This window comes from Galeopterus variegatus, unplaced genomic scaffold (genome assembly GCF_000696425.1).
Source record: "Galeopterus variegatus unplaced genomic scaffold, G_variegatus-3.0.2 Scaffold241, whole genome shotgun sequence".
In the NCBI taxonomy this organism is placed as follows: Eukaryota; Metazoa; Chordata; class Mammalia; order Dermoptera; family Cynocephalidae; genus Galeopterus; species Galeopterus variegatus.
Window position 1 is genome coordinate 142,960 of NW_007726352.1, and position 19,561 is coordinate 162,520.

At 44.3% G+C, this 19,561-nt stretch overlaps 1 protein-coding gene across 1 annotated transcript in view; it reads right to left on the minus strand.

The window, feature by feature from the left end:
* DEPDC5 (DEP domain containing 5) overlaps window positions 1-19,561 on the minus strand; it is a 119,065-nt gene that overhangs the window by 48,019 nt on the left and 51,485 nt on the right. The window contains 3 exon segments of the mRNA XM_008566416.1: window positions 3,326-3,486; window positions 4,091-4,247; window positions 7,717-7,823. Coding sequence (XP_008564638.1) covers window positions 3,326-3,486; window positions 4,091-4,247; window positions 7,717-7,823 — 425 coding nt within the window.

Consider the following 19,561-nt stretch of genomic DNA (forward strand, 5'->3'; position numbering starts at 1 on the left):
CGCTCAGCCAGTGAGCGGCCGGTCTGTATGTGGGATCCGAACCCTCGGCGGGAGCGCCACCGCACTCCCAAGCGGTGCACTGTAGCAGTGCACCACCGGGCCGGCCCATCCTTACATTTTCAGCAGCACCTGATAAAGCACTATGCTCAGAGCAGGTATTCAAAAACAATTAGTTGAACTGAACTAAACACAGGAAAGAGGAAAATAATGAGGAATTAAGAAAATGACAAGTGTTCAAGACAGTAAAAATTGTGCCTCAAAGAACAACCAAGCCAAGATTCCCTTGACCTAGAAATGAAATGCAGTCCTCTCATTCAGCTCAGAAAGAGTCACATGGTGGCAGGCAGCACGGAAGTGGTTGGAAGACAAGTGGATGGCAGAGACTGAAAAGATCTTCACTGTGAATGTAGAAGTTTCCCAGATGATGCCAAGGGAGTGGGAGGCCAGCTGTATATAAGACAGAGACTAGGCTTCAACTCAGGGACCCCAGATTAAACCCAAGCTCTTTCATTTGCCAGCTGTGTGATCTCAGGCACCAAATCTCTCTTGGTCCCGCTTTCTGCTACTAGAAAGAGGGCATTCCCAGATCCAGGCATTTCCTCATTCACACAGCAAACATCCTGCTGGCTGTCAGGAAGACAATATCATGGGATAATGCTCCTGAGCATCTAGCACAGTACCCTGGTACCTCACTGTAAATTAGGTGCACTGCAGTTATTCTTGTTTTTGGAGAAAAAACAAGAGTGTACAGCACTCTTGACAATATGTGATCAAATATACACTGTGGTTTACTGGTTTAATGTCTGTCTCCTCCAGCAGACTAAACTCCAAGGGCAGGGCCAATGCTGTTCTATTCCCTACTGGAACAGGGCCTGGATCACATTTGGTATTTAATTAATCGATGAATGAGCAGCACAGGCTTGGTTATGACAACTTTTACAGTAATTATAATATCAACAATACCATTTCTGTTACTAAAGAAATAGGACAGATTAAATCCATCAAAGGAGAAAAATAACCAGAAACAGTATAGTCAGGCAAGTAGCCTCTGGCCAACTAACCATGACATGAGGCTCATGAATCAGCCAGGATCAGAACTGGACACTAGAGGAATTACAGACCACTGAGGGATGTCAACTAGCTATTCCTGAGAATACCAAGTGAGCAGCCTAGATAGGGCTAGTGACACTAAAGGTATTCATTCCACTGCTCTTGGGATAAAGTACAAAATCCTTCACATAGTCCTATGAGGCCTGGGTCTCCTGATATCTCTGGCTGTACCTCTGGTTCACTCCCTGTGCTCCACAGCACCAACCTTTTTAGTGCCCAAAAGTGTCAAAATGCTTCCTGCCACAGGGCCTTTGCATATCAATCCCTTTGCCTAGCATACTGTTTTCTCCCACTCCTGCCCTTCACTCCCATTCTGCTCCTCCTAATAACCCCTGCTCATACTTCAGGTCTTAGCTCAAATATTACCTCCTTAAGGAAGCCATCCCTGACCCTCCAGACCAGATCAGGCCCCATAATAAATACTCTCATAGGGCCGGCCTGGTGGCGCACTGCGATAGTGCGCCGCTTGGGAAGCGCGGCAGCGCTCCCGCCAAGGGTTCGGATCCCACATGCAGACCGGTTCCCGCTCACTGGCTGAGCGAGGCGTGGGAGCAACACCGAGGGTTGCGATCCCGTTGCCGGTCCCGGTCCAGTACGGGGGCGACACTGAGGGTTGCGATCCGTTGCCGGACACGGAAAAAGACAAAAAAAATAATAAATAAATAAATAAATAAATACTCTCATAGCCCACTGACTTTTCCCACACAGTCTTTATCACAACATATTTCATAGAGTAGGAGCTTCAAAGACATTGTTCAATCAATGAATTAATAAATTTATATATTTATTGACCCAGGCACTGTGCTTTCCATTGCGGAGGATAAAAAGATGAATCGGAAATAGTCCTGACACTCAAAAAGGTTAATATTCAATAGGGTCTAGAATATGAGAAGTCAACATGCAATGTCACAAGGGCCTTTCAAGGAAAATCCAGAGGGAGTCCAAAGCTTCATCTGTTAACAATGGGGCCTGGACTGGATGGCCACTAGGCTCCCTCTAATAGGTCTAACTTCTCTGGTCCTCTGGCCCAAGAAGCTTTAATGGAGCCAAAGACAATCTGAGGTTTTGAACTGGGTGGATAGGATAGTGGAAGTCTCATTAGCAACAATGAGGAAGCAGGAGACTAAGATAGCTCATTGATTGTTCCAGGAATGATTACTGCTTTCTGATTCCAGGCACCCATACATAATTCTTTCTGCTAGACTTATTTTAGAGGAGCTCTCCAAAGCCTGGCTCTAATTCAATTAGTGTCACCAATTCTTTGCCACTTACAAGCCTCTGCCACTCACGGATAATCCATTCTTGCTTCAAGTCACTAAACTTCCATGAAAAAGAAGAAAAAAATGAACCCAGAATAGGAAAAAAAGAACAAGTGTAAACTTTAGCTTTAGGTAACATCTGAGAACCTGCCGTGTGCCAGGTACTGCACTAGAAACAAATTAAACACGGGTTTCTGGGTTTAGAATATTCACTATGTACTTTGACAGTTCAGTATTGACTCAGCTGCCTGCTACTTCTATGTGTTGTCCAAGCCAGGCTGTACCATTCCTGAACTGGTCATATTCTCTTCCTTAAAAGAAGATTTGTAAATTAAAGAGAATGTTTAAGGCGCCGGCCCAGTGGCGCACTCGGTAGAGTGCGGTGCTTGGGAGCGCGGCGGCACTCCCGCCGAGGGTTCGGATCCCATATAGAGACCGGTCCGCTCACTGGTTGAGCGCGGTGCGGTTGCGACACCAAGGGTTGCGATCCCGTTGCCGGTGGCGGTACGGGCGTGACACCAAGGGTTGTGATCCCGTTACCGGTCACGAAAAAAGACAAAAAGAAAAAAAAAAAAAGAGAGAGAATGTTTAAGATAAATTATGCCTAACATAGACTTTATTCCTCAGATAAAATAAAATTTAGAAAGAAAAATTTTGTGTTGAAAACAATTATTCGCCGAGGGTTCGGATCCCACATACAGACCGGTTCCCGCTCACTGGCTGAGCGAGGTGCGGGTGCAACACTGAGGGTTGCGATCCCGATGCCGGTCCCGGTCCGGTGCGGGCGCGACACTGAGGGTTGTGATCCGTTGCCGGACACGAAAAAAGACAAAAAGGAAAAAAAAAAGAAAACAATTATTTCTAAATTCACCTATTTATTCCCTACCATCTTGAAAACCTACTCCCACAAATTTAGTAGGAAAGGAAAAAATATACGTCCAAGCAGAAAAACTCACCTCGGCTATAGAGTGGGCTACTGCTCAGTGGGGGCGGGACAGCAGGGCTGGGTTTCTGAGCCTTGGGCTGCACTATGATTTGGTAGCCCTGCATGAGACGCTGACAGATGAACTCTTCAAACACCTGCTGGGCTGTTATCTGCACACCTTCTTCATCCCTCCTGAAAAAAGAGACAACTGCTCACATGAATATGCTTGGCCCAGGGTGATGACACTTTAAGAGTCCACAGTCCCATCCTTTTCTTTGCTTCATCCCTGATAACCTTTCTGTGGTGGTTCATAAAACTATTTATAAATCAGTTTTGGAGGGCCGGCCCATGGCTCACTTAGGAGAGTGTGGTACTGATAACACCAAGGCCATGGGTTCGGATCCCTATATAGGCATGGCTGGTTCGCTCACTTGGGAGAGCGTGGTGCTGACAACACCAAGTCAAGGGTTAAGATCCTCTTACCAGTCGTCTTTAAAATAAAAAAAAAAATCAGTTTTGGGAGAAATGATCAGTTCAAAGAGGTGAAAAAAGAAGGCAGGTGGTTCAATGCCCAAATGAGTAATCTTAGAAAAGATCAGTTTCAGTGCACCCAAAACCAATGAGGAGAAATTGTTAATGTCAATAGAACTCTAAAGAAATTAACAGTTCTTGCATCATAAAATTTCCCAAATGTATAAGGAGGATACAGTTTTGAAAATTCAGTGTTTTGACACATGTTTGGACATATCTGGAACGCTTGCAAACAGAGCCAAGTGCCTTTTTCTCTGATACTGACCTGTCGATGTCTGCTTCTGGGAGAAGATCATAACAGCCCTCCGTGTAGTCATTCTGCAGGCCCTGGCGGTCAGGGAAGTAGTCGGTGGTGAGGGGGAGGCACGCCGGAGTAGTGAGAGACTTCCAGTCCACTCCAACTGTGCAACAGAAGCCTGGCACTACAGGGGGAGCAGACAGTGTCAGAACTGCCTCATGTAACAGGAGGAAAAGGTACATGTGGTCACCACAGCAGGTTTGGGACATAGGGCAGGGTTGGGGGAGATCGGAAAGGGAAGGGAGGGTGGGGAAAAAAAGTTCATGGTGAAAGATGTCCATAAATTGCCAGAAAAGGGAGGAAGAAGAGGAAAGAGGGTGGGAGAGAGAAAGAGAGAAACAGAGTTTGTTAGACAATGCAGTGCACATGCTAAACCACTCCCATCATGCAAATGGGATTCATAGCTGATACTTTTCATTTTCTGCTGATTGTGAGCTACAGCGCAGTGCCAGTAAGGTTACCGCAAGGCAGGCAGAGTTACATGTCGAAGCAAATCAACATTCCAAGAGCAGATAGAGGCTCAAGCTGGAGCCTCTCCCGAGGCCTGCAGAGTGGCTGGGTGGGGAAAAGAGGAGAGCTCAGCCTGATCTGGGAGCAGACAGCATAAGGTAGCAGAAATACTTTCAGAATCGCAAAAATAAATAACAAATCCAAAAGGGTAGGAGCAAAAAATCAAAGAAGGATGTCTGGGAACGTTACAAGGCCTTTAAAAGATGGAGCTTAACAACCTAGAAATGAAAGCTGCAATCAGCAGAGTGGACAGGACCACATGGGTCTGTCTGGAATTGCCTGCTCCTCAGTTAAAGCATGATTTCTCAACCTCAGCAACCACTGACATTTTCAACCGGATTTTTTTTTTTTTTTTTTTTTTGTCTTTTTTTGTGACCGGTAAGGGGATCGCAACCCTTGGCTTGGTGGCGTCCATACCGCGCTCAGCCAGTGAGCGCACCGGCCATCCCTATATAGGATCCGAACCCGCTCCCAAGCACCGCACTCTCCCGAGTGCGCCATGGGGCCGGCCCTCAACCGGATAATTCTTTGTTGAGGGGTCTGTCCTGGGGATTGTAGAATGTGGAGCAGCATCATTGGACTCTACTCACTAGATGCCAGTGGAACCCCCTAGCTGTGAAAACCAGAAATGACTGCAGATATTGCCACATGTTCCCTGGGGAGCAAAATCCTTCCTAGTTGAGAATCACTGAGTTAAAGTAAAAGGACAGCTGTCTCTTTAAGTAACTTAAGTAAAATTATTTTTTAAATGTCTATAGAAGGAAGCAATATGAAGCAGAAAAACTCCAGGCCTTGGCCTCTGAGTCTTGAGCGGGATACTTATGTACCTCATATTTGTACAGTGCTTACGACGTGGTGTAGCCCCTATTGCTTCTCAGCCCTCCCATTGTCCTCACACCGATGAAGAAGAAAACCTGTGTGCTAAGTCACAGCAGGAAGATGCCACATGCAGCACCACTGACTTGGGGAAAGTGATTTAACCTACAATGACACCATTGCCTCATTCAGTCCATGGTCTACACAGGTCTTGTTAACTCATTCATACTTTAGGAATTCAAAAGTAGCCCAGAATAGCCTAATTATTCATCTTACTTTCCCTATATGGCAGATGAGAAGGTGAATTTGTTTCTGTTTCCTTGTTACATTGAGGAACAGAAATAGGAGACCTGATCAAAGCCACAGTGGGAGGCCAGAAAAAGAAGATTGCTATATCTTCATGCCCTCTTAGATCGTTCTGGCCCTCATCAGCTTCCTGACACTCAGGATAGTGAAAATCTTATAAAAATGTTTTCTGCTGGGCACACACAAGATGCAAAGAATTCAAATGCCTACTCCAAAATCCCATGATGAAAATGGCTCCCAATTCTTAGTTAATGATATTCTGTGCCTGAGAAGAGTACAGGCTCTTTTCTAATCCCAATACCGTCTAGTCTTGAAAAGAAAGCTTCTGAGCAAGCTCTTCCTCAGAACCACTAAAATAACAATGATAAAGACAGGTAACAAAATCCAGTGCTGGGGTTATAGAGAAATAGGATCATCTATTCATCGCTGGCAGCTTTCTGGAAAATAATCAATCTGCCAACCATACCTTGGAGAATATATTCCAAGGGCGTGAACTGAAAGAAAAAATACACCCACTGTGCCATACATAATACCTACATTATTTGCTATCACTAAGAAACTTGAAACCATCGAGTTGTCGCCAATAAAAAATGATTATTCAAATCAGGATATAGTAATGTGTTTGATATCACCATTAAAAATGACTAATAGTTCTTCTTACTGGGCCCTCTGAAAACAAGAAAAAAAAAAGCGACTAATAGGAGGGACCTGAAGAAATAGTGAAAAGATTAAGTTAATCATGAGTAGGGACAAAAAGACTCAGAGATGTGTATCCACTGATCGCACCTAAGTAAAATAAAGCTTACCATGTTTCTGCTATTTTGTTATTGTAGATATTTATTTATTTATTTTTAAAGATGACCGGTAAGGGGATCTCAAGCCTTGACCCGGTGCTGTCAGCACCAGGCTCTCTGAAGTGAGCCAACCGGCCATCCCCATACAGGGATCCTAACCCGCGGCCCTGGTGCTATCAGCATCACACTCTCCAAAGTGAGCCACAGGCCGGCCCTGTTATTGTAGATATTTAGATGCTCTCTTACTGAACAGCTATTTATTTATTTTTTATTTTTTATTTTTTTGTCTTTTTCCGTGTCCGGCAACGGATCGCAACCCTCAGTGTTGCCCCCGTACCGGACCGGGGACCGGCAATGGGATTGCACCCCTCGGTGTTGCTCCCGCGCCTCGCTCAGCCAGTGAGCGGGAACCGGTCTGTATGTGGGATCCGAACCCTCGGGCGGGAGCGCCGCCGCGCTTCCCAAGCGGCGCCCTATCCAGTGCGCCCCTGGGCCGGCCCCTGAACAGCTATTTATTTATTTTTTATTTTCGTGTCTTTTTCCGTGTCCGGCAACGGATCGCAACCCTCAGTGTTGCCCCCGTACCGGACCGGGGACCGGCAATGGGATTGCACCCCTCGGTGTTGCTCCCGCGCCTCGCTCAGCCAGTGAGCGGGAACCGGTCTGTATGTGGGATCCGAACCCTCGGGCGGGAGCGCCGCCGCGCTTCCCAAGCGGCGCACTATCCAGTGCGCCACTGGGCCGGCCCCTGAACAGCTATTTAAATAGATCAGTATGATCAAAACAAATACAAACCAGCCAAATATTTTCAACTACAAATGTGCAAATGGTTTCAATAACAGACTACTTCTTTCCAACTTTTTCCTGGAGCGATCATTAGGCATTTAAAGGCTAAGGCCAACTCTGGACCGACAGGAGGGCCTCATGGGAAATCCATTACCCTTCCCATGTGCCCCTGAATCACATTTCGGAACAGGTCATTCAGCCATACCCTCTCACTTTCCATCAGAGTCCAAAGAATCGTCCCTCACCACATTGCCTTCCCATTCCCCAGAGATGTGTATACTTCCAGACTGTTCTCTTCCCACAGGGCTTTCTCTTGCTTCCTCATGCTCTGACCACCCCACACACAACCCCCCACTCCCCCAGTCAGATGCCCCCTCTTACTTGGGTCTGGAGAGGGAGAAACATTGTCCTCTAAAGAATCCTTATTCTGGGTCCTAGGATTCATACCTATGGAGAGATAAAAACAGCTTGTCTTAATAAGGCTCATTCTGCAATAAAATCTTGACCACTTATGGTTGGAAAATCCCAAAACTGTAGATAAAAATAAAAATGTGAACCAAATGCAAATTCTGGGCTGAGTATTTCAAACAGCACAAAAAAGCAATCTAAAATTTGAGAATGAGCCAGAACTTTACTCTGAGATTATCAATGCCGTTCTTTCTTTGCTCAATGAGACCTTAAACGCACATGCACAAGTATGCGCATGCACACGCACATCCCAAAGCAACTCTTCAGATATTTTAATAAAATGGATACATTTCAAAGCCATTTCAACTAATTAGAGCAATCTTTATCAAATATAAAATAACCTATTCAACTTTAGTCCACTCATCAGTCATGCTTATTTTCTGGAATTCTTTTTCCCCAGATCATAGCTTTCTGGAATATGACACAGGACATCCAAACTCACTATTTTAACAGAAAAACAATGATTTTTACCTATTAGAGTACTGAAAGAAAAAACAGAGATTCTTTAAAATGCAATTTATCAGCTGTAATAAAACACACATATCAGTACTTAAATGTCCCTTTTAAACCTAACACAAAAATCAAATACATTGCATATTGATTAAAAAATAAAACATATATTTAGTAGAAAATTATGATACCATAAAAGTAATTGGAAAGATTGTTGGCAAAATGTCAACAGTGGCTTATCTCTGAGAAGAAAGCTGGAGGAGGGGGTAGGAGTAAGAGAGAACTTGTGCTTTTTCCTCTAAATAATTTTGTGTCGGGCCGGCCTGTGGCTCACTCGGGAGAGTGCGGTGCTGATAACACCACGGCCACGGGTTCAGATCCTATATACAGATGGCCGGTTCACTCACTGGCTGAGCGTGGCGCTGACAACACCAAGCCAAGGGTTAAGATCCCCTTACCGGTCATCTTTTAAAAAATAATAAATAAATAAATAAATAAATAAATAAATAATTTTGTGTCATTTGAATATTTTGTATCAAGAGCAAATATTTATAAATTCCTGGTGAAATTTTTTTTTTTTAAAAAGATGATCGGTAAAGGGATCTTAGCCCTTGACTTGGTGTTGTCAGCACCATGCTCTCCCAAGTGAGCCATGGGCCGGCCGATTTCCTGGTGAAATCTTTAAAAAAACAAGCTACAATTTGGAAGAAAGCATTTGCAAATCACATATCTGGCAAAGGACTTGTATCCAGAATATATAGAGAACTTTCAAAACTCAAGAGCAAGAAAACAAACAACCCAAATGAGAAAATGGGCAAAAGATGTGAACAGACACCTCACCAAACAACATATACAGAAGGCAAATTAGCACATAAAAAGATGATCAACATCATTAGTCATTAGGGAAATAGCAAATTAAAAGCACAGTGAGGGCTTCCAGTCAAGATGGTGAAATAGATGGTCCCCAGCATCACTCTCTCCCACAAATCAACCAATTTACAACTATTAAAAAGCAATGACAGCCAAGCTAGGGCCACTAGAGATCAGGGGAAGAGGAGGAGAGACCTACAGAGTGCATGGAGGTGGGAGATGCCACAATGAGAGAAAGAAAGAACCACTCCAACCGTTTCAAACCCGGCTGCTTCAGGCTGGAGCTGGTGAGTGCATGGAGCAAGAGTTGGCAAAAGCCACAGCTGTGCCCTTTGGATGAAGTTGCTTGGAGGCAGCAGGGGAGAAGAGGGCCTTGGTGGCCCCCAGGCTAGCAAGATTACTAACAGGATTCCCGTGGACCAACATAGGAACGAGGAGCCACAACAACTGAAAAAAAAGATCCACTTAGAGGCCAGTGAGTCATCACAAGGGACCTGCACACGGCCCATCCCATGGGAAGTGTTTGGAGCATGGGAGGTAGGGAAGACAGGCCCACCAGGGGAACACTGGGGCACAGCAAAGATAGCTGATCTGCCCTCCAATCAGTGTAGGACTACTCAGTGGAGACTAGTCAAAAATATAGAACTTCAGGGGGTGCAGTTTGCTGAGTAGACTCAGGTCCAGACCAGAGTTTCTACACAACCCAAGTGTACCGGATCTCACGAGACCTGGAAGTACCTGTAGAGTCAACCATTAAAACCTGAGCTGCACAAAAAAAAAACCTTCCCCAGGTAATCAGCAGCAAAGCAACAATTTAGCTCAACCACAGGGCTCAAGTGCTGATCCCCACAGGAAGTTCCCCCATCTTAGAAGTAAGCCAAGGACAACAAATTAGTTCCAGTGCAGAGTTTAAGTGGTAGGAACTGCAAATAATCCAACACAGAACTGGGAAAAAAAAAAATACCCACAGACCAGAGACAAAGTTTGATATTAATCAGTAAAAGTCTCACATCACCAAAGAACACCTGTAAAACCTAGAAGACCTGGAAATCCCCTGAGCTGCCAAGCCAGGGAAGAGGGCTAGGGGCCTCAGCCATGCCCTCCAACACCTGCAACCAGCCCAGACAACTACCAAGCCACCGCAGGAAGTGCCCTGGCTCCCAAACTGGGGAGGTGGGGGGGTGAGGGTTTCAGCCACACACCCCTGACATCTGCACCCAGCTCAGCAATGACCAAGACATTGCTGGAAGCCCCCTAGTCTCTCCTGCAGGAATGAGGGGGGTGCCACAGGCCTCAACCCTGCCCCTCCTCCTTCCTCCTTCTCCCACCCTATTTCCTCCCCACTGTCCCTCCCCGCCAACTGCTCTGCATCACAGAATGTAAAAAAATAATAAATAAATAAACTTAAAAGCACAGTGAGATACCTCTACACATCTATTTGAATGATTAAAATGACTGATCATAATAAGTGCTGATAAGAAAGTAGAGCAAGTGAAACCTTTATACATTGCTGGTAGGAATGCAAAGTGGTACATCACTTAAGAAACCATATGCTTACCATTTCACTCAGCAATCCCACTTCTAGGAATTTATATAAAAGAAATAAAAACTTATGTTCATACACAATTATATACATTTTTGTAGCAACTTTATTCATAGTTTTCAAAACCTGGAAACGACCCAAATGTCTTTCAGCTGAGGAAGGGATAAACAAACTATAGGACATTCATACAGTGGACTACTGTGCGGCAATAAAAAGTAATGAACTCCTGATACATGCAACAACTTGGATGAATCTCAAATGCATTATGCTAAGCAAAAGAAGCCAGACTACACACTGTGTGATTCTGTGTATGTGACATGCTGGGAAAGGTGAAACTAGAGGGACAGAGAACAGATCAGTTGTTGTCAGGGGACAGAGAGCAGGTAGCACAAGGGAATTTGGGGGGGTGATAGAAATGTTCTGTATCTTGATGGGTTTGTTGGTGGGGTACTCAACTCTATACATTTGTGAAACAGAACTGTATGCTAAAAAGAGTGAATTTTACTGTATGTGAATTTTAAAATAAATAATTTTTTAAAATTTAAAAAGATGATGTCACTTGACCAAAACAATTTGGAACTTTTTTTTTTTTTTTTTCTGTCTTTTGTCTTTTTCCGTGTCTGGCAACGGATCGCAACCCTCAGTGTCGCCCCCGCACCGGACCGGGGACCGGCAACGGGACCGCAACCCCCGGCGTCGCCTCCGCGCCTCGCTCAGCCAGTGAGCGGGAACCGGCCTGCATGTGGGATCCGAACCCTCGGGCGGGAGCGCCGCCGCGCTTCCCAAGCGGCGCACTTATCCAGTGCGCCACCGGGCCGGCCCTCAATTTGGAACTTTTTTGGAACTGCTTGGAGCAGATTTTTATAAATTAGTAGTCATCATAATAGAAGATAAAATTTATTAAGTCAGACAAATACAGTATTTCATTTCATTCAAACCCACACCATGAGGTAGGTATTAATCTTTTCCACGGATGAAGAAACTGAGGCACAGAGAAGTTAAGTGACTTGTTGAGGATCACACAGTAAGTAGGTGGAACGTGCATTTAGATTTCTTTCTGCTCAACTTTACAGATGCTCAATTTCTTAATGATCCATCTGGGGCACCAGTTTTTACCTGCTGAAAATGTCATATGTTCTTTGTCAATAGCCAAAAGCCATTTGGAGCTAAATTTTCTGAAAAAGCTATCTTGACTGACGACATCCATTTTCATGCAAACGTAGAGTATGACTATAAAGAAGCAATGAGGTGGATTTTCTTGTTCATTCTGAGAACTGGTATAAAGGCAGTTAGAAAACTGACATTCACAAAACATTCTGAGAAATAGGACAGTTATTAAATACATCGCCTCCCAGGTTTGGATGCTAAGTTTGATCATGAGATCATGTTTTTATTTTGTTTTTTGTTTGTTTGTTTTTAAGAAACCTGATCCAGACTTGATCTACAAGACAACTGAAATTCTTACACTAATAAACAGTTCAACTTATCAGAGAAGCTTTGGCTCCTAGGCCAAAAGTAGATTTGTGCCACTTCTTTTTTTTTTTGGTCCTTTTTGAGACCAGCCGCGCCGCGCTCAGCCAGTGAGCGCTGTGAGCGCACCGGTCATCCCCACATAGGATCCGAACCCGCGGTGGGAGCGCTGCCGCGCTCCCAGTGCCGCACCCTCCCGAGTGCGCCACGGGCTCGGCCTGACTTGTTCCATTTCTAAGAACACCCACAATTTTTATTTTAAGGAAAAAGCAACTTAAAGAAATAAACATTTTAAGGGTTTCTAGGAAGCTACTTACACAGTCTCCTTGCAGTCCAAGCCCAACACATTGCCTCTCCTGTTGGCTCTGCCTTTGAGACGTTATTTTCAGTCAAACATATTTGCTTTTGCCATGTGAAGAGCCCCAATAACCCAAGATGATGGAGAATCTCTGGGAATGAAGCCTTACTATCAAAGTTCAAAGCCAAACACAATTTGAGGAGCCAAAGCTGAGAAGAATCATCTCAGTTCTGACTCTTTTTAAGTGTGAACATGTTCTCTGGTTGTAAACCTCAAGGCCACAAAGGGTACTCAGTGTGGGACCTTTGCGGTCCTGGGCCCACATCTAGAAGTACCTTGGTCAAGTGGTTTCTCCTCTCTGGTCTACAGAGATGGCACTTACCCACAAAAAACCATACCTGGCCCGGATGAATGACCCAGAGGCCCTTTCTTCCAGCCTCAGTGTGCTGTGACTTACTTTTTACTTTAGCTCCTCTGCATAAACCAAATACTCAACAGAAACACCAACTTGCAGATTCTGAGTCCCAATACTAAAGAGGAGAAAACACAGCACGCACTTATTTTCTTTTTCAAAATTATCTACCTCAAATGAAGGGAATGACACTAACAATTCTTCTAAACTGGTATCCAGTTAAAGAAATAGAGGGATAAAAACTTTCTGCCCAATCTCACCAATTGCCTGGTCCATGCTGGGCAGGATGGTGAAAAATTAGTAGAGGCAGCTACAAGGCCCCCACCAACAACACTCAATATGAAATTCTACGGAGCTGGGAGGGAAACCCACAGAGATGCCACCCCTGTGAACCATGACTCACATATGAATCATGGTCAAATGCAGGAGAAAATCTGAGTCATGCGTGAGTGCCTGCAGATGGTACAAACTATCAAGCCTGGGGAGGTGAAGGTGGGGTCACAGATGAGGTTTCCCCATTTCTTTTCTGTTTGTTTAATGAATGAAATGTTAACTAGTTGTGCATTTAGATCCGACCTTGTCCCAAAACAAGGATTCAGTGTGGCAATCTTGCCCTTAATGAACACAACCTGCTTTTGATCCCAACAACAACTCTGTAAGGCAGGCAGGTGGTTGAGGATCTTCAGGCCCATTACACAGATGAAGAACCTGAGGCTCAGCAAAGGCTCAAGTCTCAGTTCCAAAGGCCAGTGAGGAGCACGGCTGAGACTTTGATCCAGGTTGTTTAATCAGAGCATATTCCCTCACCTGGCATATCCTACTTTAGCAGAGATCACATGTGCAAACTACAATGTAGCACCAGAACCACTCAAGTGCAATTTCTCATCAGAGGGCTTTCCTTTCATCCTTGTTATTCCACATGGGAACCACTTCAAATAGAAGTCCAAGTGAATGAGGAGCCACAGCTCCCTGAGGTTGAGGGAGCTGGTGTTTCTTCTGAGGCCTTAGCACAGAGCCTACAGTTCAATAAGCATTTCTAGAATGGGTAAGAGTTTAGTGAGTTTGAAGAAATCAAACCATATTCCATGATGATTGAGGATGGCTTGAAAGGAAAGTCACTTCAAAACCAAGCAAGGTAGAAAAAGACTGCCTGAGAGGCTGGTTAATGAACACAAAATTACAGCTAGATAGGAAAAATAAGTCCTATTGGTATACAGCTGACCCAGGAATCTATAATTAACAATGACTTACTGCATGTTACCAAATGACTAGAAGAGAGGAAATCAAATGTGCACATTACAAAGAAATGATTAAGTTTTGCAATGACGAATATCCTGATTACCATGAATAGATCATCACACATTGTATACATACATTGAAATATAACGCTGTACCCCATAAATATGTACAACCAATGTATTTCAATAAAAAATTAAAGAAAAAATAGACTGCCTAAGTCTTTGAAAAATAAATCCCAGGTTATAAGAGAAAAGCATTACAGGAAAAATTCAATCATTCTTTAGTAGAAAGAAAGCTAACCTTAGAAGGCATTTAGTGTTTATTCAACTACCTACTATGTGCCAGGAACTGTTTTTAAGCTCTGGAGATATAGCCATGAGCAAAACAAAAACCCTTGCCCTCATGGAGCTTACAATAAAAAATACAATACAAAAGTAAAAAAATCTAGTACATCAGGTGGTGTTATAAAGAAATATTAGGTAGGGAGGTGTAGGGAAAGTGAAGGAAAATGGTCAGGGCCCCTCAGGTGTTCAGAATCTTGCTGAGCAATTGATGTAAATAGGCACATGCACCCAGGTGTTCCTTGGTTATTGTCTAATGTAATTGCACATATGCACCCAGGTGTCCTGGGTTATGACTTAAGTACAACAGATGAGTGGCTCTGATCCACAGTCCACCCCCCCACCCCTGGGATGCCATGGGGGGAGAGGGGGCCACGGGGAGGCCGCTACTGCTGCTGGAGGCTGTTGCTACCAGTGCCCTTGGGACCCTTCAATACGCTGCCGCTGCCGCTGCCTGACCTATAAGCTACTGGACCTGTAAGTGGCTGATGCCATTGCTGTGGACTGAGCTTATGTCATCTGCCAACAGCTCCCAGGATCTTTCCCAGTTACCTAGCGTGGACCTGAGTGTGAGGGGTCTGGTGACCAAGCCTGGCATGTGAGGGGTCTGATGACCCAGTCTGTACAATGGGTTTAAAGGGTCTGAGCCCTAACCCTGACAATACATATGGAAACTTAGTATAACTAAGATAATGAAACATTTTGGCTTTAGTTATGATTTGCCTAACTCAACAACTGGCATAGTCGTGTAACTTTATAGGAGGATGGGTGGGGAGTGCCAGGGTAGAGTGTGGCAAATCAGGTAGGACCTGAAGAAACTGAGAGCGCAAGCTGCAGACAGAGTGGCCACATAATTTACCATCTAATCCAGGACACCTTTGAGAGGGCAAGGGGACATTATTAATAATCATACTGCTGGGGCCGGCCCGGTGGCGCACTGGATAAGTGCGCCGCTTGGGAAGCGCGGCGGCGCTCCCGCCCGAGGGTTCGGATCCCACATACAGACTGGTTCCCGCTCACTGGCTGAGCGAGGCGCGGGAGCAACACCGAGGGTTGCAATCCCATTGCCGGTCCCCGGTCCGGTACGGGGGCAACACTGAGGGTTGCGATCCGTTGCCGGACATGGAAAAAGACAAAAGACAAAAAAAAATAAAAAATAAAAAATAAAAAAATAAAAAAAATAATCATACTGCTGTAGATTGATTGAATTGTGTACGCCAAGGTTCATTTGTTGGAAGCTTAATCCTCACTGGAACTGTTGAGGGTGGGAAATCCTATTGTAATTAAAAGGTGGAGCCTTGAAGAAGTGATGAGATTGTAGGACCATGCTGTAGTGAATGAATTAAAAATGGTGGTTGGGGCATTGTTCAAACGGCTTTAAAAGAAGAGAGAGGAAAGCTGTCTCTCTCTGCTCCACCATATTTGTCATGTGATACCCTGAATTGCTGTAGTCACCACCAGGACCTCACCAGATGTGTTCCTTGGACTTTGGATTTCTAAGCTTTGAAACTGTAAGCAACAAATTTTGTTTTCTTTATAAATCACCCAGTTCCGTGTGTTTTGTTATAAGCAACAGAAACGGACTAATATACATACACATCAACAGATTCAAACCAGGACTGTCCTGGGCAAACTCAGACATAGAGACCTTAGCTGTGAGGTTCTCTAGAGTAAAAGGAAAGCAGAAGGGAGAGCAAGAGAAAGGACCTGAGATTCAGGGTGCACCTGATATATCTGGGGAGCCACTAGTGTGAAGTGAGAGGGGAAAGCAGGAGACAAGGTATGAGAGTAATAAAGGACCACGTGACACGAGGGGCTCTGTTGGCTACTGTCATTCCTTGGCTTTTACTCCAGGTGAGATGGCAAGTTCTTGGAGTGTTGTGCAAACAAGTTTCATGATATGACTTCTATTTTAGAATGTTCACTCTGAATTGTAAGGGCAAGGGAGGAGGCTGAGAACAGTTAGCATGCTACTGCCTCCAGGCAAAAGGTGACAGTACCCTGGACAAGGCTAGGACTGGTAGAGGTAAGATTCTGGATATATCCTGAAGATAGATCTGACATTAATTGGTTATTGCATATGGTAATAAAAATGAGAATAATTTTATCTAATTTCTGTGGCTCATTAACATAATTGGCCAGGTAGCACAGAGTCAAAGATGGGAGTTCAATTCCCATGTGGCTACAGACCATCTCCTGATGACTCCTGGCCCCTTTGAAAACACATGCTATGGGTCATAAAGGGACTGGACAAGGGTAAAGATGACCACACTGAACTATGTCACCCAAACTGGAAAAACAACACAAGGAGCCCACACCTTCTATAAGAAGCTAAGCATTTTAGAGCATATATATGTAATTGAACACTTGCCTACCAATTAAACAATAATTTTTGTGAGTTATTCAAATGCTTCTCACATACAGCAACTTGGTCTTGGAAGTATAAATTCATTTGTCAATAAATATGGAAATACTCGGGGGAGAAGATGAATAAAGATAAGCTCTTTCAGTCTAGTGGGAAGACAGACATGGAAACAAACAGTGGGATCATGGTGTGCCAAGTTGTACAAATCGGTTATGCATATGGAGCTCTGTGGAAACATCCCTAACATCTCCTGGGAGGGTATGGGGAGGAAACTGAACCAACAGGACAGGCTTCAAAGAGGAGGTATTGTTGGAACTGAACCATAAAGACCAAGTTGATGTTGGTCAGGCAGAATCAGGGGTTGAAGTCAGGGAAGACGCATATTCTATACAGAGGGACTAGTCTACGCAAAGGAACATGACATAGTTCTTTTGAAGAGCCATAGGTAGTGGCTAGAATATAAAATATGCTCATATAATAAATAACAACTATAGGTCCTATTTGTTGAGTGCTCACCATGCATGCCAGCACTGTCCTAAGCACTTATGTGAATTATCACATTTAATATTCACAACATTGCTCCTCACAGATGAAGAAACTAAGATACACAGAAGTTACGTAACTGGCCCGAGGGCCTTGCTGCTCATTAGAGGTGGAGTCAGAACTCACGTGGAGGCAGGTGAAGTTACAAAGGTAGGGAGAAGCCAGGTGACAACCACCATTACAAGCCATGAAGAACCACTGAAGGATGTGGGAAAGAGTGGCTGATCAGATTTGCTTGTGGAAATATTTCATGTGTGACAGTTTGGAAGATGAATCAGAGGGGACAAGAACAGAGCAGGAGGATCATTTAGAAGTCTACTGCAATAATTCTGGGCAGAAATGATAGGGTTCTGAACAAAAGCAGTGAGAATGAAGATGAGGAGTCAAAGAGGAAACTGAAGAGGAAGGGTGGATTGGGGACCAGTGTTTAGTTGTCAATACATTAAGGCTGAAGTAGTTGGGGGTCATCTAAGCAGAGAGGTCCATCAGGTAGACACAGGTCCTTAGAAACCCAAGAGGGAGAAGGGTGAGCCAAAGATCCAGGTTGCCGTAAATGCTTTCCCAGTGTGTGTACTCCATAAAACCCCTTGCTCAAAGGACTTCATGATGGGATCACCTGAGGATCTTCCACAACCATCCCCAAATAAGTATGCTATAAAACTTCACTCTTTTCCCTAAAGTAGATTTTTTTTTTTTTTTTTTTTTTTTTTTTTTTTTTTGTCCTTTTTGAGCCCGGCCGCACTGCGCTCAGCCAGTGAGCGCACCAGCCATCCCTATATAGGATCCGAACCAGCGGCGGGAGCGCTGCTGCGCTCCCAGCACCGCACTCTCCCGAGTGCGCCATGGGTTCGGCCCCCAAAGTAGATTTTTAAATTCCAAAAAACTCATCTTCTGGGAAATCATCTGGTCTACCTGAGCTACCCCAGGATACAAGACTACCCTGGGCAGATCCTGGTGCTGCTACCATCTGAACCTGTAATTCCCCCTGTTACATGTCACTAGCGAAACTAGTTCAAGGTGTAGTCCAGTGACTCCCAGAGCAGCCCTACTGGGTGCAACACTACCCCCAAATAGCCTGGGAAGCTCAAACTCTGGGTTCCTTAAAAAAAAAAAAAAAAAAAAAAAAGGCTCCTTCTGGATTCTTAAAAAAAAAATGGCAGGGCCAGCCCATGGCTCACTTGGGAGAGTGTGGTGCCGATCACACCAAGGCCCCGGGTTCAGATCCCTATATAGGGATGGCCAGTTAGCTCACTTCGGAGAGCGTGGTGCTGACAACACCAAGCCAACGGTTAAGATCCCCTTACGGGTCACCTTCAAAAAAAAAAAATGACAAAGCAATAGAAACATTGTCTTTATAACATTCTGAAGGCACTTTTTTCTTGTGTGTGTCCTTTTTTTTGAGACCTGCCGCACCGCGCTCAGCCAGTGAGTGCTGTGAGCCCACCAGTCATCCCTATATAGGATCTGAACCCGCGGCGGGAGCGCCACTGCGCTCCCAGCGCCGCACTCTCCCGAGTGTGCCACAGGCTCGGCCCCTGAAGGCACTTTAAAAGAGTATATAGCAGCCAGGTAACATTTTTAGTAACCTGAGTGCAGGGACACAAAATGTCTTATCCTCAAACTTTCACTCATCTTGTTTTCTCATTTAAAATGAATCAATGAATGAATAAAATCATAATCATTTAGGAATTCATTTAGGGATTCTCTTACTGCCAATCCAGTTTCCAAGCCTTAGCCATAGGCCTCTAGGAATATTGTTAGATGAAACTACGGAGTGAAGGAAAACATCGCTAACCTATTTTATACATCTTCATTTTCACTTACACCTTCCTTAAGCCAAGTTACATCTTCCTTAAGCCAAGTTTGAGAAATGCAAGTTAGCTCACAGAACACTTAGGCACGAAGTAGCAGCCCCACTTTTTTTTTTAGTTTTAATGTTTTTCACACTCAGTTTTTACAATAACTGTCCTCTGAGGCTCTATAAAATTTGCCTCCACCTATCCAAACTCATGTTCCCCTACATCCTTAAAGGCATTCTGAACAGTGTCATCAAATGAGGACAACAATCTGAATGAGGATACCTGGCTACTGTTTTGAGAGGGAGTTTAATATCCCTACATCTCTGGGCATTAGGTTGCCAATGTGTAAAATATATATATATATATATATATATATATATATATATATATATATTTTTTTTTTTAAAGATGACCAGTAAGGGGATCTT